The 22,225-nt window shown below is 51.0% G+C and overlaps 1 protein-coding gene across 5 annotated transcripts in view; it reads left to right on the forward strand.

The window, feature by feature from the left end:
* LOC102239899 (carcinoembryonic antigen-related cell adhesion molecule 1) overlaps positions 1-22,225 on the forward strand; it is a 76,487-nt gene that overhangs the window by 36,446 nt on the left and 17,816 nt on the right. Inside the window, exons 1-10 of one of the 5 annotated variants that reach the window (XM_014531442.1) lie at positions 1,753-1,920; positions 2,796-3,155; positions 6,700-6,978; positions 7,435-7,689; positions 9,099-9,377; positions 10,338-10,458; positions 11,418-11,470; positions 11,804-11,835; positions 12,217-12,258; positions 12,496-12,700. In XM_014531442.1, the coding sequence (XP_014386928.1) occupies positions 1,857-1,920; positions 2,796-3,155; positions 6,700-6,978; positions 7,435-7,689; positions 9,099-9,377; positions 10,338-10,458; positions 11,418-11,470; positions 11,804-11,835; positions 12,217-12,258; positions 12,496-12,561 (1,551 nt within the window). In that variant the 5' untranslated portion in view covers positions 1,753-1,856 and the 3' untranslated portion in view covers positions 12,562-12,700. Of the gene's footprint in view, positions 1-1,752; positions 1,921-2,795; positions 3,156-6,699; positions 6,979-7,434; positions 7,690-9,098; positions 9,378-10,337; positions 10,459-11,417; positions 11,471-11,803; positions 11,836-12,216; positions 12,259-12,495; positions 12,786-22,225 lie in introns of those variants that run through there. The other 4 variants (XM_014531443.1, XM_014531444.1, XM_014531445.1 and 1 more) reach the window with 4 other exon arrangements.

The following is a 22,225-nucleotide window of genomic DNA, read 5'->3' on the forward strand; positions in this document are numbered from 1 at the left end:
GTGCCCAGGCACATTAGGTTGTGCCCCAGGGTGTCGGGGGAAAAGGGAAGTTACAAGTTACTCTGACATTTCAAGGATATGTCATCAGAGATGCAAAAAGACAGATAGGCTCAGTTAAGGTAATGGTTGACCTTGTCAGTGAAGATACCGGCCTAGGATGTAACTACCCACCATAACTGTTTTTAGTTAAAGTTTAATTTCAGACCATCTTTTGTGATTACTTTAGGTCTCTGAGTTTTCAAAACCGCCATGCAGGCCTTCCCTGAGCTTGTCAGGTTAACATGTGGCCCCTTTCATCCACATGAGTTAGAATCTGCATTTTTAACAGGACCTGCAGTCCCTCCCAATGCACAGGAGATGGGGAGGGGAGTCCCCATCCAACATAACGGGGTCTCATTCTGGCTGGAGATCCACTACAGCTGGGCAGCGGCTGAAGCAACATTTCTAAGATGTCCCCTGGGCATTGAATCTTTAGAAAGTTCCATAGATGATACATACACAATGGGGTGGCATCCCTGTGACAAGAATTCCTGATGTAACCCCAGGCTACTGCTCTGAAGATAAGAGCCAAATGGGGATGAGAGAAGGTGGTGGGAAGGCTACTGTGAACTCCACACAGAGCTGTGGGTGACGGCCTGGATACGTACACCCCAAGCTTCTGTTTGTCCAATTGTGAGCAGTGGCATGGAATCAGGGGTTAACCTGCAGAGTTAGATGTGTTCTCAGTTCAGCAACCTCTGTTGTTGAGTTCAGCTAAGAGAAGAATTCAGAGTCAAGAACTCAAATTATAAGAGAGAGTTTATTTAGAAAGTCACAGAGGTAGAAGAAGTGAGCTGTAGAAGAAATAGGCTCAGGAAACTAGTTACTAAACAAAAGAAGGACCCTTGGAGCTTAGGACAAAGAACAAATATAACTGCCTTGAGGAAAGAAGGAGTGGGGACAGCCACGATGTGTTCCAGAGAGAAAGAGCCACACTGGGTCCTTCTTCTTGAGGGTAGTTGTCTGGAAGTCTCAGGGGAGGATTCCAATAAAATATTCATCAGCTTTCCTGGTGTGTCCTTTTGGGTCGAAGGTCATTAGTCAATGCAGTAGATGCTGATGTCAGCTATGTCCAGACTAATCCGATTTTGCTGCTTTTCTGGGTCTGGAGCTGAAATACAACTGAAGCCTAGATGTATTTGATGCCAGTCAGAAGCTCATTGTCCTGGGGGCTTAATGCTGAAGGGCTATTCTTAGGTCCTTTGGTTTCTTCCCCCTCTAAGGGCGTTTAACCCACATGACTAAGAACATGCCAGGGGAGGAAAGGTCAGGGGAGGGCCTGAACCACATGACCAGTGATATGAAAGGTCAGAGGGCCTAAACTGCAAAACCAGGATATGCTCAGGGTGGAAAGGTTACCAAGGGGGCAAGTCCCCAGTCCAGTTTTGCACATTGCTAGGTACCCGGGGATTTCCATTCTGGTGACCTTCCCTACTGGCCTATTGTCCTACTCTGCTCAGGCCTAACTGCCTACTGCACAAGCAAGGTGTGTGTGTGTGTGTGTGTGTGTGTGTGTGTGTGTGTGTGTGTACATGGGGAGGAGTCACTGGGGAAGAAGGCAGAAGCCTCAGCAGTTACAGGGAATGCAAATGTAGAGGAAAGAAAAGGGGATGCAGGAATAATGGGAGGGCAGGGAGGAACCTGGTGACAGACTCCGCCCCTGGCCCATGTGACCAGTGAAGTGATCTTGGCCCAGGAAGGAGCTCAGTGCACAGGGAGGAGGAACAACACATCCCACCCATCAGAACAGCAGTGCTTGTGAGCATTTCTGGATTCCAAGCTCTTCCCACAGAAGGTGGGACAGAACAGCAGACACCATGCAGTCCCCCTCAGCTCCTGCCTACAGTGGACTTGTCCTCAGGCAGGGGCTCCTGCTGGCAGGTGAAAGGGGCAATTACTTGGTGGTGGATGGGAGGAGGAGAGGCACAGACTAGCTGGGGACTCCTAGGGAGCACAGGGCTCTCAGAGAAAACAAAGGGGAGGTGTCAGGCTTCTGTTTGGTCTTGAGGGAGAGGACAGGGGAGCAGAGTAGGATGGGGGAGGGGACCAGGTAACAGGAAAATGATATGGAAGTGGTGAGGGACAGAAAAACCTCAATGGTTGCTCATTTCCCAATTTACTCATTACTGAGAGCTGAATGCTGAAAACTTTTGATAATAATAATTTATGTGAGGAGATAGGAAATTTAACCAGAGGCACTAAACATTGTACTTACCACCAAGCTCAGAAATGGGCAGATACATCCCAGGAGGTGCAGGACCCTGCAGCACTCACTCATTCACCCACAGGTACTTACAGCCAGTTGCAGGCACTGTGGATGCAACAAGATCAGACAAGCCCCTGCCCCCGTGAAGTTCATGTTATATGGGGAGGAGACAGACAAGGAAATATCTAGATGTGATGTCAGGTCCCCACAATGCCATGCAGGGAACAGCCCAAGGACTGGTCAGAAAGTGAAGACAGAGGTCTTTAGAGGAGGTGGTCAGGGAAGGGGTCTCCCAAAGACACTTCTGAGTGTCAGCAGGGGTCTGAGGGCAGACACCTGGGTAACAGTATTCAAAACAGAGGAAATAAGAGCAGAGGTGTTGATGTATTGGTGGCCACACTGCTGAACATGACCACAGGAGACACACACACACACACACACACACACACACCAAGGCTGAATGATGAAGACACCAGCTGAAGACCCAAAGCATCATCTCTCCTTCCCAATACATAGCTCCAAATCTTGATCAATTTCTCTTCCCTCCTAGCCTCACTCTTAACCTTCTGGAGCCTGCCCACCACTGCCCAGCTCACTATTGAATCAGTGCCGCCCAATGCTGCCGAAGGGAAGGATGTGCTTCTCCGTGTCCACAATCTGCCTGGGAATCTATTCGGCTATGCCTGGTACAAAGGGGAAATAGTGGACACCAGCCGTCGAATCATATCATATGTAATAGACACTCAAACAACTACCCTTGGGCCTGCATACAGTGGTAGAGAGAAAATATACCCCAATGGATCCCTCCTGTTCCAGAATGTCACCCTGAAGGACACAGGATACTACATCCTACTAGCCACAGGGAAAGATTTACAGAACAAACTTGTAACTGGACAGCTCCGTGTATACCGTGAGTGATTTCTCTCTGACCTCTGGGTACTGGGTGGGGTGAACTCTACTTCACACACAGGACTGACAGCCCTGGACTCTGTCTCCATCCTCCTCTGCATCATCTCCCAGGCTGGGTTTGGGCATTTAGTGCAGGACACACACAGTGGAAACTAAATTCCTAAGATTAGAGTTCCCTTCACAGATTACAGCCCTGCAGACATTCTCCACAGAGAGAAGTCTGATGGGAGTGACTCAACAGAACGAGACTCAGCATAGTCTCAGTCCAGTCCCTGGCCCCTCCCCATGATCATGACACTGAGAAAACCCTGCAGAGCTTGGTCACACCCTGGTCTGAGGAGACCCTGGACCTCACAAAGAAGCTCAGCCTGGGAACCCCTCCCAGACCCCTGTCCCAGGGCTCCTGACTTCAGGGAACCTGGGGAGCCTGTGTCAGGTTGGGTTTGACCTCCTGGAAAGGCTGGGTGGGAGCAGTGGCTCTACTCCTGCTCACCAGCCAGGGCTCAGCCCCAAGAGACACATCATTTCAGGGATAGAGCCTAGTCCTTCAGCTAAGGCTGTGTCAGGAGAGCACAGATAGACACAATACCCTGTAACATTAGCTGACTCTTCTGAGGGACTTAGGACACTATAGAGGGAGGTCAGGTCTCCAGGAAGGAACGGAGGAGAGAAGATGCTCCTGACAGCTCCTTGTCCACCAGGGGTCAGGCCAGGAATTCTCCTCATGGAGGCAAATAATGGTAGTGGCCATTTAAGTCAGTGTCTCCTCTATACTGGGCTTGAGGTCAAGTATTCAGGGATGTTTTAAGGTCAATTCACAGACAACATGGTAATCCAGAGTCCATTTACCATTTCTTCTGTTTTTATTCAGGGGAAACAGAGGCACAGTGTGATACAGTCACTGAATCAGGCTCCCACAGACACAGCAAGGTCCTTGTACAGCCACAGCCCCATGCTCTCCTCCACCACGAGGGTCATAGGTGTCTGTGGACCCTGAGACCAGCCATTGGTTAAGTGCTTTTTCTTAGCAGTCCCCAGCTCAAGGTAGATTTTCTGGTCTGGTGATTAAGCAAATGGAGAATTAATTTCACTCTAGAATCAAATTACCTACAATAACATTCAGGCCTTCCCCTCAGGTTACGGATCTACACCTCCCTGCACTGGACTTGAAACCACTTATTTGTTTCCTGATGTGTTGGTGCCACTCCCACTGGCTATGAAGGAAAGGACTTTGCCTTCTCACTCTCCACCCTACACTTGCTACCAGTTCAGAGACCAGCACTCACTTGCTCTTTCATGAAGGAGAGAAGGAATGATGGTGAATGATGACAGAATGAATGAATGAATGAATGAATGATGCATAATCGCTAGAGAGACTGGAACCTGGATGCAGAGTCCTAAAAGGTTTTAGCCACACCTGTTCCCTGTCCCTACAGGTGCTGAGAACTATGTCCATGCCTGTGACCACCTGTCCCTTGGTGACTGTGGGGCTGTTCCACTGTGGAAGGTTTTCCAGGCTGCACTGCTCCTGCCCTGGGGCAGCTGTGGGCTCTTGGTCCCTGGGGTCTTTGAAGTCACGCATAACCCCCACTGCCTCTATCTGCTCTTTCCATGTCCTTTATCTGCCTCCTCCTTCACTCCAGACACACTTCACTGCTCTGCTCTGCTTCCCCCACTGTGCAGATTGTCTTGCTAAAACCTGTGTCCAGGCCCATCCTCCCGGGCAATAGGAGAGGACACAGATATCAGTAGTAGCAGCAGCCTTGGCTCCATCCTGAGCTAGTTTCCCAGGTCACCAGGAGAAAGAGCTGCTGCTGGGCCACTATCCAGGGGTCCTTCCCCTCTGAGGCCAACAATACGAACAGGCACATGACAGGGGCATGTAAACCATTGACCTTCTCTCTATATGACTCAACCAGGACGTCAAAGGCAAAAGGACAGGTCTCAGTCCCCAAAAGCTCACGGGCTCACTTCACCCCTGACTGGTGACTCACACACTTGTCCTGGTGTGAGGCTCCCATTCCTCCCACTGTCTCCCGAGACATTTCCAAGGTGGGCCTGGTGACCCTGCACCATCTGACTGGTTCACTGCCTGTTTCACACACGTGTGTCCTCGTGATGATATCTTGACCACAGGGTGGGGTCCTTTCAGACTGTGAGATCCACCAGCCACTCTCTTTTCTCTCAGATGCTGCCCAATTTGAATGAATATTACTAAACTCCAGTTTTTTCCTGAGTTAGAAAGACAAGGAAGAACATATGCCACAGGCCTGTGTGGGGGCTCCTCCCCACCTGCCTGACTGTCCATAGAAACATGGAGGGACCTTCTCCCTAACTTTACTAACATGACACCTGTCTTTTCTATGAATTTGGTGTCATCCCTCCCTTTATACAGCAGAGACACCTGGACACACCTCCTCCTCCCCATCCCCCTGATCACTTCAGTTCTCTTTGCAAGACTCACCTTCTCTCTATCCCAGGGAGTCCCTGATTCCAAAGCCACTGTGGCATCTCCCTTTGGTCACAGTGTGACTGGGTTGGACAGCAGAACTTGGTCTATGACCTTCGTGATGTCTAGACAGAAATTCCTCCAAAATCTGGCATTAGAACTTTGGGGCATGAGTGATTTTCACATATTTTTTCACAGTTTAACTCAAAATCTATCTCATAACTGCCAAACACAAATGGACCATGAGGGCCATATTTTCAGCAAGTTCATGCTCCCCCACCTCCACAAGCCCCTCTTTTGCACCTGCTATTGTCTGCGTGTTGAGGAAGGATCCCTGCCCTCTGCAGTCCCAGAAAGCACATTACAGACCAAGGACAGAGAGCATGGCTCTGCTGCCACCACCATCCAGCTTCCGCCGTCCCTCACTCTTTTGTATATCATTCCTGGACTCTGCTCTATCCTTTCTAGGGTCACTGTCTCATGTCAGTCACCAGTGAACTCCTGGGCAGACAGCCACACCTCGTGGCCCTGCAGCCTGAGTATTAAACTCACCGCCAGACTTGCTTCTGGTCTCCTGTGTATTTTTTCTGCTCAGACACCCAGTTCAGGACCTCACTACCCAGTCCTCTCGGGGTTTAAGGACCATGGGTGGCCCATCATTACTCATCTCTAGGTTAACCGTGGAATGTCAGGCTTCAGTGGAAACACATCTCAACCCGGCAATATAGGTCTGTGTTGCTGGAAGGAACTCAACTCCTGCACATTCCAGGTGAAACACCAACATCAGCCAGACACTCAGCTGGTCAGTGAGGAGCCAGGACAGGTGCCGGGTGGTCTCTGACTCCCAGTCCTGCGTCTCTCTGTGAGCAATCCCTGATAGTTGTCTGACACCTGAGAAAGTCTATGCTGTTTCTCCCAGACATAAAGCAGGGGGCATTGCAATCTCTGAGCGCTCAGCTCCTCATGCATTTGTTTGTCTTGTGATGCAGACCTGCCTTATTTCTTTAAGAACTCAAGTTGGCTGAGAGACACCATTTCTGATTGAAGAAGCCTTTGGAGGACTCAATGGGCAATGTTCTCTCTGTTATCTGCACAGCGGAGTTACCCAAACCCAGCATCACAAGCAACAACTCCCTCCCCGAGGAGCACAAGGACCCTGTTGTGTTAACGTGTGAACCTCAAACTCAGGACACCACCTACCTGTGGTTGATCAACAGTCAGAGTCTCCCAGTCAGTGCCAGGCTGCAGCTGTCCAAGGACAACAGGACTCTCACTTTACTCCCTGTCACAAGGAATGACACGGGACCCTATGAGTGTGAAACCCGGAACCCCGTGAGTGCCGGCCGCAGTGACCCCTTCACCCTGAATGTTGTCTGTGAGTAACTTCTGTCCCTGCCTGGGCCAGGCTGCCCACCCAAATCCACACTGCCGGAGGCCAGGCTACATGCGTCCTTCTCAGGTCCACGTACACAGACCCCCACTTTGAATACCCAGGGGGGACATGAGTTCCTGTCCCAGGCACAACTGACCAGGGTCGGCCTTGAGCCAAGACTAGGAGGGGACAGGATACTCCCGTTTGGAAAGGCTCAGGGTTAACAAGTTTTCATGGGACAAACAGGTTAATGTCTCAGACTCAGGCTCAGTGAACACAGGGGGCTATGGGTGGGACATTTTACACTTGATCTTAGCCAAAAGACCAAGAAGCGATGGGTGGGACATTTTAAAACAAGGCTGTGATGCATTTCAGAGGGAGAGTGTGGCCCTTACACAGACCAGGACCTTCCCCTTCCCTCTGATTACATCATGTGTGACTGTGTTCTCTTTGCTCCAGATGGCCCGGACGCCCCCACCATTTCCCCCTCAGACTCCCATTACCTACGTGGGACAAACCTCAACCTCTCCTGCCAGGCAGCCTCTAACCCACCTGCACAGTATTCTTGGCTTATCAATGGGAGTTCCCAGCACCCCACACAGGAGCTCTTTATCCCCAACATCACTGCACATGACAGTGGATCCTATACCTGCCTCGCCCATAACTCTGTCTCTGGTGTCCATAAGACCATAATCAAGACTATCACAGTCTATGGTAAGTGCCTATTGGACCATTGGACCCGGCTGTGGGGTGCAGGGCTGTCTGGTTTTCACAAAAGAGCCTGGCGGGTGTTGTCTCCCATCCTGTGGCCATGGACACAAGCAAATCACAGTCTTCCCCTGAGCCCTCCCACTACATCTCTGTAGAGTCTCCTCCCTTGCTCTCTGATCTCTCATGGCAGAGCTGGGTTCCAGCCTTGGAAAGTGAGGAGGGGGTTCTCTCAGCCCCAGAAAGAGTCAAGTGGTGGATGAAAGGGGCTTCCCAGAGCGGAAAACAAAGGTCCTCAAGGTCAAGCTGCTTCTTCTGTCACTAACACTTTCCTTCTGTCACCTCCTGTCTGTTACCTGCTCCATGTGCTACAAGGAACATACAAGGCTTGGAACAAGCTCACCACTTTTTCCCCAAACTAAAGGAGGAAACCACCTCTGAAGAGGGGTGAGCAAGACAGACCCCTGCTCCCTGCTCTGCTCCAGGCTCACCTGGTGACTGGCTGCTCTGTGCTGCCTGTGGTGGGACAGGGGTTCGTGGTGAAGCTGCATGGGTGGCCTGTCCTCTGACTCTCGAAATCATGTCACCCATGTACACCATGGCGCCATCAGACCAGGTTGCATGGAAATGGGGAGAAAGTGAGTAACAGGGGAGACTCCTCTGAGCTGTGTCCTGGCTCTGAAGTCACCAGCTGAACAACACTGTGTGACATGAGCCTATGTGACATTCCTATGGAGAGCAGTGAATGGTGGTGTTTACTTGACAAGTAGGTAGATTCATGGGACAGTAAGAGCAGTAACACATGGTGTGTAGTTTACTGAAGACACTAAGAGTACCAGCCTGATGTTAAAACTGACTACTTCTCTCTAGGGACTTCCTTCTCCCTGAAATTCAATTCGAGGCCAGGAAGTGAAAGTCCTATTCACACTGAGAAATCCTTTAGATTGAAACTTCTGCAGGGCCTAAGGTCATGAAGACTGGCTGGGCTATATTCTCTAATAAATTATTTAACAAAAGGGAAAAGCCTTCCCATCTCTATGAATAGCCCCTATACTAGAAAGGGAGTGTGAGTATTTAGAAAATTAGAGAAAGGTCGGGGAAAGAGTCACACAAAAGTCAATGGGTGGAAAATGCCACCTGGTGATGAAGATGCTAAACACACCCTATAAGGCTCCTGGTGCTAATACCTCAGATAACCAGGGAGAGAGGTCAGGGGTCATCCTGAGGTGATCTGAAGGGCAGAGGGGAGGTATAGCCCTCTCCTTACAGACTGTCACCTGAACAAAGATCCTCACCCTGCAGAGGTCAGAGCCCTCCTCTGGTGACCTTTACAGAAATCGCTGTGGCCTGTGATTGGCTGACATCTCTGAGGAAGGAGCCCACTCTCAGTCAGTCACCTCCTCTGTTCTCCACAGAGCCCGTGGGGAAGCCCTCCATCCGAGCCAGCAATGCCACAGTCACAGAGCACAAGGACGCCGTGGTCCTGACCTGCCTCACAAATGACAGAGGGATCTCCATCCGGTGGCTCTTTGAGAACCAGAATCTCCTGCTCACGGACAGGATGAAGCTGTCCCAGGGCAACAGCACCCTCACCATAGACCCCGTCAGGAGGGAGGACGCTGGGGGTTATCAGTGTGAGGTCTTCAACCCCGTCAGTTCCAGCATAAGTGAGCCCCTCAGGTTGGATGTGCAATGTAAGTGACTCTCCACCTCTCTTACTTGCTATTTGTATATTTCACGGGCAGGGGGTGAGATGGATGAAAGCCTTGAGGAGGTGGGAGCCTCCTTCAGAGTCTATAGAGCACATGTGTAAGGACCCCAGAATTAGACTAATCTCATCATTGTCTCGGTTCTATGGGTATAAGCTGTCTGACCCCGGGGAAGGCTCTCACCCACCTGAGCCTCAGTTTCCTCATCTCTAAACTGGAATAAAACAGCTGGATCTAAACACCGTTGTTAGGATATTTCTTGTGAGGTTAAATGAGAATAAAGCCCTCAGACAGGGTCTTGCTCAGTCAGGACTCAGTCAGTGCACCAATTATTATTGTTATTTTTATAAACGCTGTTGTCAGTAGCTGTGAAGTCAAGCAGAACTTGGTGAAAATGTCATTTATCACTCACCAGTTCTGTGACTCCAGCAATTTATTAAGCACCTCCCATCCCTGATTCTGTTTGTGCTCATGGGGGTAACACCCCTGTCCCTGGTGGGGGTGGAAGGATCAGATGACATGAAAGTAGAGTATTTCCCACCCTACTGGACCATTGAAAACACTCAGCACATTCTTATTACTCATCAGCTGTGAGTTGACAGGTAACATGCCCACTAAAACTGTCCATAGTGATGGAAAAGAAGAAACAGGGGTAAGAGACAGAATATGTGAGGGAAATAGGAGTTAAGAGGAGAATTACCAGGACATGGGAATGGTGGGTGTGAGAGTACATGCAAAGATACAGCCAATGGAAGGTTTCAAATGTGCAAAACAGAGAATGATGCAACCACCAGAAGTGGGGTGTCAGGAGGACTGACACTCCAAACAGCACAGACTAGGTGGCAGTTCCTTCCTCCCTCACCAGGCCTCCCCCTGCAAGGCCCCTCCGGTTTCCCCTGAATGGACTTGGGCCTTCACCCCTCCCTGTCTCCCTTCTCCTTTCAGCAGAACAAAATGACATGGGCTACTCTGTGGGGACCATCCTTGGCAGCGTGATCGGGGTCCTCGTCGTGATGGCTCTGGGGGCCTCCCTGGGCTATTTCCTCTATCTCAGGAGGACTAGGAGGTACCATGGCATTTTCTTCACCCTCACCCTAATCCTACCCCTTGACCCAGGCTGACCCCCAGCGGTGCCCAATCCATGAGGACAAAGACCCCTGTCCTCAGAGGGTTATGGGCCGGCTCCTTGTGGCCTCCAGCTTCCCCATGGATGCCCCTAACTCCCTCCATGCAGCTCCTCCCTCACCAGCTGCAGACCAGGGTGGTTTCCTCAACAGCTTCCTCACCTATAAATGAGGCACGATTAAGGAACTGTGCCCTCAGGATTGTCCTGGTTCCCCCCACACACCTGCAGGGGTGACAGCAGGTAGTAAGTGCTCAGTAAGGCACCTCCTGTTGCTAACCTAAGTCCACCCTCCCAGGTGAGGGGATGGGCTGCCTCAGGGTCTGAAAGTCATCCTGGCCAAGGCCACACAGATGAGGGTGGAAGAGCCTGGACAGAGTGGGTTGGGTCAAATATCCCCATGAAGCCAGTTTATTAACCACAATCCTGATGTGTGAGATGGGAGGGCAGTGGAACCTGTGGTATCCTTTTGACCTCTAGTTCAGGTGGATGGAGATAGGACAGCCCACTGTCACAGTGTAGCTCTGTAGGCCTGAGGGTGGGTCTGGCCACAGCAGGCACCACACTCATCCAGATGCTACAAGAGAGGCTGGCACTGCTGACCCCTGGGGCCTTGACTTTTCCACTAAGTCAGACTCTCAGAGTGGATTCCTGTCCTGGGTCCTCAGCCCTTTACCTGGTAACTCCTCCCAGACCCCCATCTGCCTGAGGGTCCTTTCCCTGTGGGCCCAGGTCAGCGTGGGTCCTTAAGACCTTGCGTCAGTTCCCCTCTCCTGGGCCCATCCCCCCTAAACAGTGGAGAGAGGCCTCCACCCTCTGCTGGGAAAGGAGACCCTCCTTGCCCCCTGTTGTGACACCAAAGCTCCCCTGCACCCCTCACAAGTAAGTCTGACCTTTCCCAGGGCCAGTGACCCTCATGGCCTCCGAGAGCACCCACCTCAAGCAGCCACCCCTGGTGAGTGTCTGTTCATCCTGGAACCCCCGGGCCTGCCCCACAGTGTCCACCCCTGGCCTGGTCCCTCAGCCTCTGACCTTTCCCTAGGCTTCAAGGGGATTCTCATCACCACTCTGCACAGGGGACCCTGCCTTGCCAGTCAACCTGATCTGTAGACAGTGTCATGTGTCACCACCTCTCCCCTCACTGGACCCTAAAATGGCCAGAGGGTCTCACCCTAGGGAAATGCTTTTTCACCCCTGGCTCTTGGGAGCTAAAGAACCATGCCCTCCTGGGAGAAAAGGCCAAAGCTTCCTCCCCCCGGGTGCTAACGCCTGCTGTCTCTGCTCCCAGGCCAGGGTCCCTCTGGAACCTCTGCCTTCCCGGTAAGTCCATCCCCTCCCTGTTCCCTCACCCAGGGCCTCAGTGACCCACGCTCAGGGCACAGGCACCCTCCAACCTCCAAACACAGCACAGACTCCTTCCCCAAAACAGCCAGCACAAGGGGAGCCCTGCCCTGGCCTAGAGGGCCCTCATATCAGGGATGGACAGGGCAGGGCCGGGGTCTGAGGGGAACCCTGGAGTCCAGCATGGAGCAGAATGGGTACTGGGAGCACCAGTCAGGGGTCCCAGACTAACAAGGGTGAGGGGGTGCAGTGTGGGCTGAAATTGGGGTGCAGGGCTACAGGTGTTAAGACAGCTGCTCAGGAGGCAGAGTGACAGTTTCTCCCTCCCCATCCTCTGATGCCCTCTCTACCCTTGCACAGGGCCCCCTACCCGGCCCCAGGACAGCAGGCCCCATCTATGAGGTGAGTTTGGGTTATGAACATTCTGTCCTGCAGGTCCGAGAGGTCACAGGACCTGCCCCCATCCCAGCCCTGGCTGTGCTTCCAGGCTCAGGAAAGGGCAGCGAAAAGTTAAAACAGACGGTGGGGGGAGGGAGGTGCCTGGGGACAGACACCCCAGCACAGTCAGCCCCCATAGAGCCCCACAGCACTTATTCTGAGGAGGCTGCAGGGCTCAGAGATCTCTTCTTTCTTTGACAGGAATTACTCAACCCAAACACAGAGGTGTACTGCCGGATCATCCCCAGAGCAGACATGGCTTCTTAGTTCCTCCAGGACCTGAGACCCCAGACCCTGTGGATGTGGCCTGCACCAGAGAACCAACTCTGAGCATCATGCTAAGTGAAATAAGCCAGTGGGAGAAAGATAAACATCACATGATCTCACTCATTTGTGGAATATAATGAACAACATAAACTGATGAACAAAAATAGACACTGAAGAAAAAAAATATTTTCGAATATAATAGTAGTAATCCTGTTATTGGCAGATTTTTAATATTTTCTACAATGCTTGTGATATCATACTGTTATACAGTTATGATAATATTTTTATACTTAAAATTCTATTTTCTTGAAGTATTGTTAATTGCATGTAATATTATATGGAAGATCTTTCTTCTTGAGTAATTGATGTTCATTGCATATAACATTTTTATATTTAAAATAGTTTCTCTTGAGATAAAAATAAAATGCTGTAAGGGATTGCTGAGAAGAAGAAACAGAGAAACATAGCCATACAGAAATAAAATGGCTATAAATAAGTACTTCTCAATAATAACCATATATGTAAAAGCATTAAATCAGCGGTTCTCAACCTCTGGATCGCGACCCCTTTTGGGGTCGAACAACCCTTTCACAGGGGTCGCCTAAGAACCATCAGAAAACACATATATAATTACATATTGTTTTTGTGATTAATCACTATGCTTTAATTATGTTCAATTTGTAACAATGAAATTGGGGATCACCACAACATGAGGAACTGTATTAAAGGGTCGAGGCATTAGGAAGGTTGAGAACCACTGGATTAAATACTCCAATCAAAAGGCATAAGGTAGCTGAATGGATACAAAAATATGACCCAACTATATGCTGTCTACAAGAGACTCACCTCAAAACAAAAGACATACACAGGATGAAAGTGAAGGGATGGAAAAATTTTTTTCCATGCAAATGGAAAAGAAAAGAAAGCTGGAGGAACAATACTCATATCTGACAAAATAGACTTCAAAATGAAGGCCAACTCAAGAGACAACAAAGGTCACTACATAATACTAAAAAGATCAATCCAACAAGAGTATATAACCCTGGTAAACATATATGCACCCAATATAGGTGCATCAAAATATATTTTAAAAAATCTTTCAGAGGACTTTAACAGAGAGATTGACAATAATAAAGTCATAGTAGAGGACTTTAACATCCCTCTGACTTCACTGGACAGATCTTCCAGACAAAAACTTAACAAGGAAACACAGACTCTAAAGGACACGCTGGATCAGATGGATTTAACAGACATTGATAGAACATTTTACCCCAACGAAGCAGAATATACATTCTTCTCAAGTGCACGTGGAACATTCACAAAGATAGACCACATGTTAGGACACTAAACAAGTCTCTACAAGTTTAAGAAGATTGAAATCATACCAAGCATCTTCTCAGATCACAGTGCAATGAAATTATAAATCAACTACAGTAAAAACACCCAACAACATTTAAACACCTGGAAGCTAAATAGCATGTTATTAAACCATAAATGGGTTACCAATGAGATCAAGAAAGAAATCAAAAACTTCCTGGAAACAAATAAAAATGAACACACAACAACCCAAAATCTCTGGGACACAGCAATAGCAGTCCTGAGAGGAAGTTCATATCACTACAGGCATACCTCAAAAAAACAAGAAAAACCAGCAATAAACTAACCCTACAACTTCAAAGACTAGAAAGAGAACAACAAGAAAAGACCAGAGTAAGTAGAAGGAAGGAAATAATAAACAGCAGAGCAGAAATAACTACAAAAGAGTCTAAAACACAATACAAAGTATCAATGAAACGCAGAGCTGGTTCTTTGAAAGGATAAACAAAATTGATAAATCATTGGCCATACTCATCAAGAAACAGAGAGAGAGGACCCAAATATTGAGATACAACTACCTTCTTATCTATCTCCGAGAAAATATCCATGAACTCTCTGTTAAATTCCCACAGCAGACACTACCAGCATCTAAATTAGCAGGAAATTCTGTCATTTCCTTGGTGTCTCTCCCCTGCACCCTCCCCCATATGTCCACTTGCAGACACACAGGGTGATAACAATTGTCCCTGTATCTCTCCTTTGTTCAGCTGCTGCCACCTCCTGGCAGGTGATGGTAATCAGGACATGGAGCCTGAGAGCCTGGTCCAACAGCTGACCAGGAAGGCAGGACTGCACCTCAACACTGGTGGGGTCAGGGGCAGCAATGACCATTCAGCAACCCTGGGGGTATTGGGCAGTAGGGCAACATGTCTGCCCGAGGGTGAGGGGGACAAAGAGTTGATGTAGGACTGAGGGGGGAAGGACTGAGGCCTCAGCTGGGAGCACTGAAGGGGAGGTAATGGAATGTTCGCAGGGAAAAGGCTGGATTCTGCAGAGGAAATGCTCTGGCTCACTGACTCAGCTGCAGCCACGAAGCAGGCTGTGTGCCTCCTGCTGGCCCTCATCTCACAGCTCCCACTTCCAGGAATAAGGCTCTCTCCTCCCGTCCACCTGCCCTCCCTCATCTGTGCACCTTCATGGTCCACTCTACATGAAGGGGTTCTGGGTCCCTTTCCTGAACTGCAGGGAGGAGCAGGGGAGGCTGAGTTCCCACAGACAGCCCATGATGGTGTCCTGAGAGTTCAGGGGGGCAGGGAGGTCCTCACCCTCCCACCTCCGGGGTCCTGATCTGAAGTTGATGGCGAAGCCCGACAGCAACTGCTTCCTCAGGTGCTGAGAGAAACTCCCTCGCCCACCCTGAGCAGACCTCCACCTTGACTGCCATCATCATCAACCAACAGCATTTGGACACTTTCTTTTTAATGGTGGTCAGATGCTTTCCAGCTCTTGTGGAAAATGTGACTCTCTAAGGCCAATAACACATCTCCCCTCATTCTTCAATAGGAAGGTTCTTAAAATACCCAGGAGGACCCACCACCCATTGAGGAAGGCCCAGTCTGAAATATTTCACAGTAGCCCAGACAAGGCCCATGTGCACAGATGCTAAGTGGCAGGGCCTTCAGAGCCACAGGCTCATGACCATTGTCCCCTGTGACCACTCCTCGTACAGGAACATCTGGGCCCTGGGTGTCTATCCTATATTACCCATTGCCCCTGAACCATCTCTCTCTACAATGACTTAGGCCCTGGGGATGGTTCCATGTCCCCAGTCCATGCTGCCACACCCCAATGTGAGGGGCTCCCGTGGGGATCCTGATGTTTGAAGCAGGAGCTACACCCGGAACAAATCTAAAGAGTATTTGAAGGGTGGGGGCTGTTGCAGTAAAAACACTTGCATTTTATTTGTCTCAGGTGATGGAAAAGGTCCCCTGGAGCTCAAAGAAGAGCGTGGGTGCCCTCTAGTGGTTTGTTCCTGCTAGAAGAGGAGAGAAGGGGGCAGCAGAGTTGTGAGATTGGGGCTGAAGTTGGACAGAGGGCACATTCAGGTTCAGAAGGAGGCATAGTTAGAGGTGATGACTGATGACTACTTTAGCTCGCCGTCTGGAAACTGGGTTGTGAAAGGGTGTGCACACAAATCAGAATGACACCAGTGGGTTCTACTGCAAAGTCGGGTGAGGAAAATTCTGTAGACACTGGGAAGAGAAAACACATCATAACCAATCTATATGCCATGCCATTAGACAGCTTACTCTGATGTTCATACCATCTCATGCATCTTAGCAGTAAACACAGTCATTTCTATCCTTAGGAAGAAAGGTCTTATTAAGAGGAAATCTATATCATAGGAGTTTGTCAATATTTTCAGAATCATACACTGTGACATCATAACTTCAAAATGAATTTATGCCCCCAAAATGGACAGTGTCAAGTCACATTCTCAGCACCTGTGAGTTGACAACCCCTGTCCCAATCCCTGGGCCCCTCTCTTAACTACAGAACCTATAATGTTCCGTCATTAAGGGGGTTGGGTGGTGTCTTTGTAGTGTCCTCACCACTCCTCCCGCCACCTCTCAGACTCTGTGAAGAATCTGTTGTCCAATCTTGGGTGTGATACCTAAATTACAGACCTCTATTTCTGTCCTTCCTCCATCCCAACATGTGACAGGTACCATCTGCAGGTCATTTTGAGGGAAAAGTTCTCAAAAACTGTTACCTTGGCCCACCCTGAACTAACCTCCACCTTCAGCACCATCATCACCAACCAGAAGCATCTGGAAACTTTCTTTATAATGGTGGTCAGATGCTTTCCAGGCAAAATGTGAATCTCTCTGCACAGGGATGAGTAACAAATGGACAGAGGCAAATGGCATTAGTGTTCACAGAAGGTGACCTATATGAACGCTTAAAATCACATAGAGTCCACATAAAGTCCACATTCTTGAACTAAAACATGGATCATGGGCGGCTTTCACCATTTCCTAAGAGCTAAACTACAAAAAGTGTTATCAATAATGAACTAGAAAAATTAAATCTGCATCACAGTTACTGATAAATTAAAAGTGGTTATTGGCTTTCCTCTAAAGAATATTCCAGTGCATGTTTTCATTTTACAATGATGTAAGAGTCCCTTCTATCAAGAGGCTAGTTACATTTTTTTTAAAAACAATTTTCATTGTTGCAGGAATACAGATGTCCCCCTCTTCACCCTTTCTCTCCTTCCACCGGCCCCCACCCCTCCGCAGGTCTTCACCCCATTATTGCCTGTGTCCATGGGCTATGCATATGTGGTTTTTGATTAATCTCTTCCTATTGCCTCCACTCCCTCCCCTCTGAGACCTGGTCCATGTATCCATGCCTCTGCACCTATTTTGTTTGTCAGTAGGAATTTTTACCCTTTATCACTTTAAATCTGTAAAGCAAAAGTAGAGGAGGCTTCTGGGCACTCACCCAGATCCCAGCACCTCCCACCAGCAGAAGGATGAGGTAACTGCTAAGCTCCCCTGGCCCTTAAGACAGAGGTGTGTGCCCTGTGTGCTGTCCCTGAGCCCTGATGTCCCTGCATCCACCAGCACTGATTGGTGGGTCTGGCCTGAGGCTGGAAGCTTCCAGCCCCTCTTTATGGTTCAATCAGGGCCTTCAGGCCTGTCCACAGACAGCGGGAAGCTCTGGAAACCTAATCACTGCATGAAAGCACCCACAGGGCTCTCAATTCTCAGGACAGCTCCTGGGTACTCCCTGGTGCAACCTGAGGCCACATGTCACCCACCAGGATAGAACCTACCAGTCCCCACAGGTGGTGGTTACTCAGACCTGGAAGCCTTTCCCATGAGGCAACCCTGATCCAGCACCTGCCTCCGACGTGCGGAGGATTACTGAGGCCTGTGATTTGGTCACTTGGCACTTTGATTGCCTGGACCTTGTGCCACAGAGGCCGTGCTGAGCAAGGAGGGAATCAGGAGTCTGAGGAGGAGGGAACCTGCAGTGAGAGCTGGAGGTAGAGACAGGGCGCTGGCATCTAAGGTAACCCCTAATGACAGATGGGAAGGTCCAGTCCTTGTGCCCAAGCAGGGACTCTGAACAGAAACCTCACTCCAGCGACAATGGCAGTGAGGATGAGACAGAAGACAGATCGATACCCAGCTCTGCCTGTCTGCACCCTCACATTGCTTCACAGACACCATTAAGTAAATGATGGAAACCACACAATCAAAGCCTGGCACCTGCCCGCTTATCCTACCACCTGTGACATCTGCGGTCAGAGCATGTTCACTGGAGACCAGGGCCTAGTGTCAGCATTGGAGGAGGCCAGCAAGTGCCCTTGTTTGTCCCAAAAAGGGAGGGCAGGGGTCTCCTAACAGTGAGGGGTCAGACCCCCATTCATTCCTCCAAAATCACAGCCCTCCCCACCTCTACCTGGTGAGTGACATCTCCCTAGGGCGGGTCTTGGTAACAGCCTGTGTCCTTCCTCTTCTCAGTGACACCTGACCTGGCACAGACTCTGGACTCTGGACCCAGGTGGAGTTACTAACGCAGGAGGAAGGAGCCCACCTTTACTTCAAAGGAAGTCAGGGGGCAAATCCCTGTGCCCCAAGGCCCTGATCTGTGGGGTCACCTGACTGTGTCTCTGAAAACATCTCACCAGCCCATGATGTCCTGGGGAACTTCCCATGCAGGATGGGTCAGGAGAATCCAAGATCTGGGGTGCTTCCACCTAAGAGGGGCTGAGGGTTGAGGGGGGCCTCATCTCCCCTAAGAGAGGGACCCTCAGGGTCCCCTACTGAGTCTCCACATGGAGCTGCTCCAGATCCTGGGCCCGTGGGGAGGCCTAGAGCAGATGACAGTCAGGGACACAGGTGACTTGGATGCAGTGCCCAGTGCTGTGATGGGGACACACAGGGCATCCTGGGCATCAGAGCCCCAGGCAAGCACCCTCTCCTGGAAGCCCCACAGGCGCCCTCACCAGGCCCTTCCTTAAAACCTCAGGGACAGCGAGCTCCTCCTGGGTGGGTAGTTCTCCTGACACTGGATCCGGAGTCCTCTGGACAACCACCACCCTCTCCCTGTGCTCACCCTGTCCTGGGTGAAGTCAGGCAGCCTGGGACCCACAGTGACTGGCCACTCATCCTGGAGGTCAGAGCCCACCCCTGCCCAGGGCTCAGGGTCAGCTCCCACCCTCTGGAGCAGGGGTCCTCAAACTTTTTAAACAGGGGGCCAGTTCACTGTCCCTCAGACTGTTGGAGGGCCGGACTATAGTTAAAAAAAAAAAACTAGTCGGCTGCTAAGCAACAGGCAACGGCGGCAAAAACACCCGGCGGGCCGGATAAATGTTTTCGGCGGGCCGCATGTGGCTTCCGGGCCGTAGTTTGAGGACCCCTGTTCTGGAGCCTGGTCAGCATCCCTGATGCAGCCGCAGGTCACCTTACGCCCTCCAGGGGGCTAAATTGGAACACACAGTCAACATTAAATTAACATAGGAACTTAGCTTTGATGAAGGAGATGGGAAAGGAGCCTGATTTCCACATCACAGATCCATCTGGGCTCCTACCATGTGTCCCCTTTGTCCCACAGGCTCCTTCTAGGGGGCTAGGAGCACCTACTCTCTCAGGGACCTTGTGCAGCTCCCCATCCCTGCCTTGTACCACCATGGGGAAGGCAGGGGGACCACAAGCAAGTCCCCCAGGCAGAGGACAGAGGCTGCCCCAAGGGTCAGGGAGCACATGGACAGGCTCAGCCAACAGACCCAGAGAGGGAAGGTTTCCCTAAAATCTTGGCCCTCAAGGGCCACATGCACCTGCACGCGGGCAGCAAGCCCTTCCAGTGTCCCTACTGCTCCAGCAAGTTTAACCTCAAGGGCAACCTGATCCAGCCATGATGGTCAAGCACAGCATCATGGATATTGGCCTAGACAGTCAAGACCCCATGATGGAGCTGATGGGCACCAACCCCTCAGAGCTTGATAGCCAGCAGGAGATGGAGGACTTGGAAGAGAATGACTATGCATACCCGGGTGTGGATGGCAGCACCGTGGCCAGCGTCCTCACGGAGCAGGCCATGAAAAAGATGGCCTACTACCACGTGCTATAGCAAAGCTGGGCTGCCCAGAACCAGGTGAGGGGGTCCTGGGCGTGGGGGTGAGACCTGTGAGCTGCGGGCTACGCTCCTGCAGCTGAGAAATGAGCTAATGCCCCACTGTGCAGAGCCCTCCCCCGACACTGAGTTCTTTGCACCACTAGGGGCTTGTAGACCAAATGGACTGTACCACTGGCCTCAGCTGTGAACCGAGCCCAGGCCCCAGGCCTTTCAGGGAAGGAAGGGTAACAGGGACCCAGGTCTGCGTCTCCTGGGCCTGTTGCTGTGGGAGGGTGAGGAAGGGACAGGTCACAAGGGCTCAGGTTCTCAGATGTCTGCAGGCCCAGCAGTGCTTGGGAAGCCAGTGTGGGCAGGGCCACGTGATGGCTGCTCAGGGGCCCTGACACTGAAGAAGGGATCACTCTGGCCAGGCCTTGTTTCTCCCCTGCCTGCCTCTAGAGATGTTGGAGCCCCAGCTGCTCAGCACTGCCCACTCCCACCCACGAGCCCCCGGCTGGGGACAGCCCAGGCCCAGATCAGGCAGGGCCTCTGCCTTCTACCTCCAGGTGCCTCCTGAGCTGTCCTGCAGCCAGGTGCACATGCACCCCAACCTGGATAGGGGACACTTTCCCCAGCCAACCCCGCAGAAGCCCCATCTTACCGCCCTAAGGTGGGTTTTGGCAGGTGTCACCCAATTCTGTCTTAACTAGGGCACCACACATGGTGTGTCCCAGCTCAGTGTCCCCACCATGAGCTGAGATGAGACTCACCTTGGTCAGGCCACACTAATGAGGACAGGTGGAGGCCCCTTGATCAAGGGGCAGGGCACCATGAAGCAGTCACTGGGGACCCACAGGAACTGTCAGGGGGAGGACAGGAGTATTTGTCTTCCTTAAGGTGCAACAAGTATCCATTTTGAGGATGGGGACAGCCAAGAGTCCACAGGCTCCCAGGACGACCAATATTTAAAAAGGAAAATGAGGACCATAGTGGAATATATATATATGCAAATGGGAGTATTTGAAAGGTAATTTATTTTATACTAGAAGCCTGTTGCATGAAGAATCGTGCAATAGGCCTTCCTTCTCCTGGCTGCTAGCACCAGTTTTCCTCCGGTCCCCAGGACCCAAGCCTTTGATCTGGCTGCAGTGGAGAAGCCAAGCCTCTTCAGTCTTCAGTCTTCACTCTGTGCCTGCATATGCAAATTAACCACCATCTTTGTTGGGTTAATTTGCATAGTTGCTCTGATTGGCTGGTGGGTGTAGTGGAGTGACACCAATTTGCATGTTTCTCTTTTATTAGTGTAGATTTTTCCTTTTCAACTCTGTGTTGCCCATAACCTTTTCTGATGGAGACTGTTTTCTTTTTCCCAAGGGAAGCTTTCATGTGTGCTTTGTGTGCCCCCTAACCTAGATCCGACTGGCCCGGGAAACTCCAGGGGTTGTGCTCTGGTCTTGGGGGCCCAGATGATGGCAAGAAGTCTCAGGAGGCAGGTGGGAAGCAGGAGGAGGCAGTGGGGCAGGCCCTCAACCCCCTCCCAGGAACTTGCCAGTGACTCTCTCTGCATCACCCACCAGAGGCCAGAGTTCCCTGGGCAGCCGCCCTCCTCACCTATCCCCAGCCGGCTCCTGCCCCTGGAACTGGAGGCTGCAGGCCCCAGACAGGGACATAGCACATTCAGGACCCAGGGGCCCAGACTCCTGCCCACCGGCCTCCTGAGGCCTCCGTGGGGAGGGGCGGGCAGGGCTGTCCCCAAAGGCACAGAAGGAGGTGAAGCCAACTTCAGCCCAGGAACCAAGTGGGGGGACAGCTGGGGGTGGGGGACCACTTTGCAACACAGCTCCTCCAAGGCTGTACCTTAGTGAAGGGCCAAGCCCGGACTCAGGGTGGCTGTGATCAAGACTGAGGGGAGGACACGGTGGCCTGGGATCCAGCAGCCAGAGGCCCCTCCTTCTCTGCTACAGCTCACACTAAGCAACAGATGAGAGGGCTGGGGCCCACAGAACCTTGCCCCAAGTGTGCTCTACAGACCCCAGGCCCCCCAGAGCCCAGGAGCCCGCCACAATGACCCTCAGGTGGAAGTGACCTTGTCACTGTAGAAGACATTTTCTCCTGCTCAGAGCATCATCCCTGACAACTACCTCTTCCCAGGATGTCTTTCTCCCCTGGTACCAAAAAGAACCCTGTTCCTTCTCCTCCTCCTCCTCCTCCTCCTCCT

Source organism: Myotis brandtii, unplaced genomic scaffold, assembly GCF_000412655.1.
Source record: "Myotis brandtii unplaced genomic scaffold, ASM41265v1 scaffold803, whole genome shotgun sequence".
In the NCBI taxonomy this organism is placed as follows: domain Eukaryota; kingdom Metazoa; phylum Chordata; class Mammalia; order Chiroptera; family Vespertilionidae; genus Myotis; species Myotis brandtii.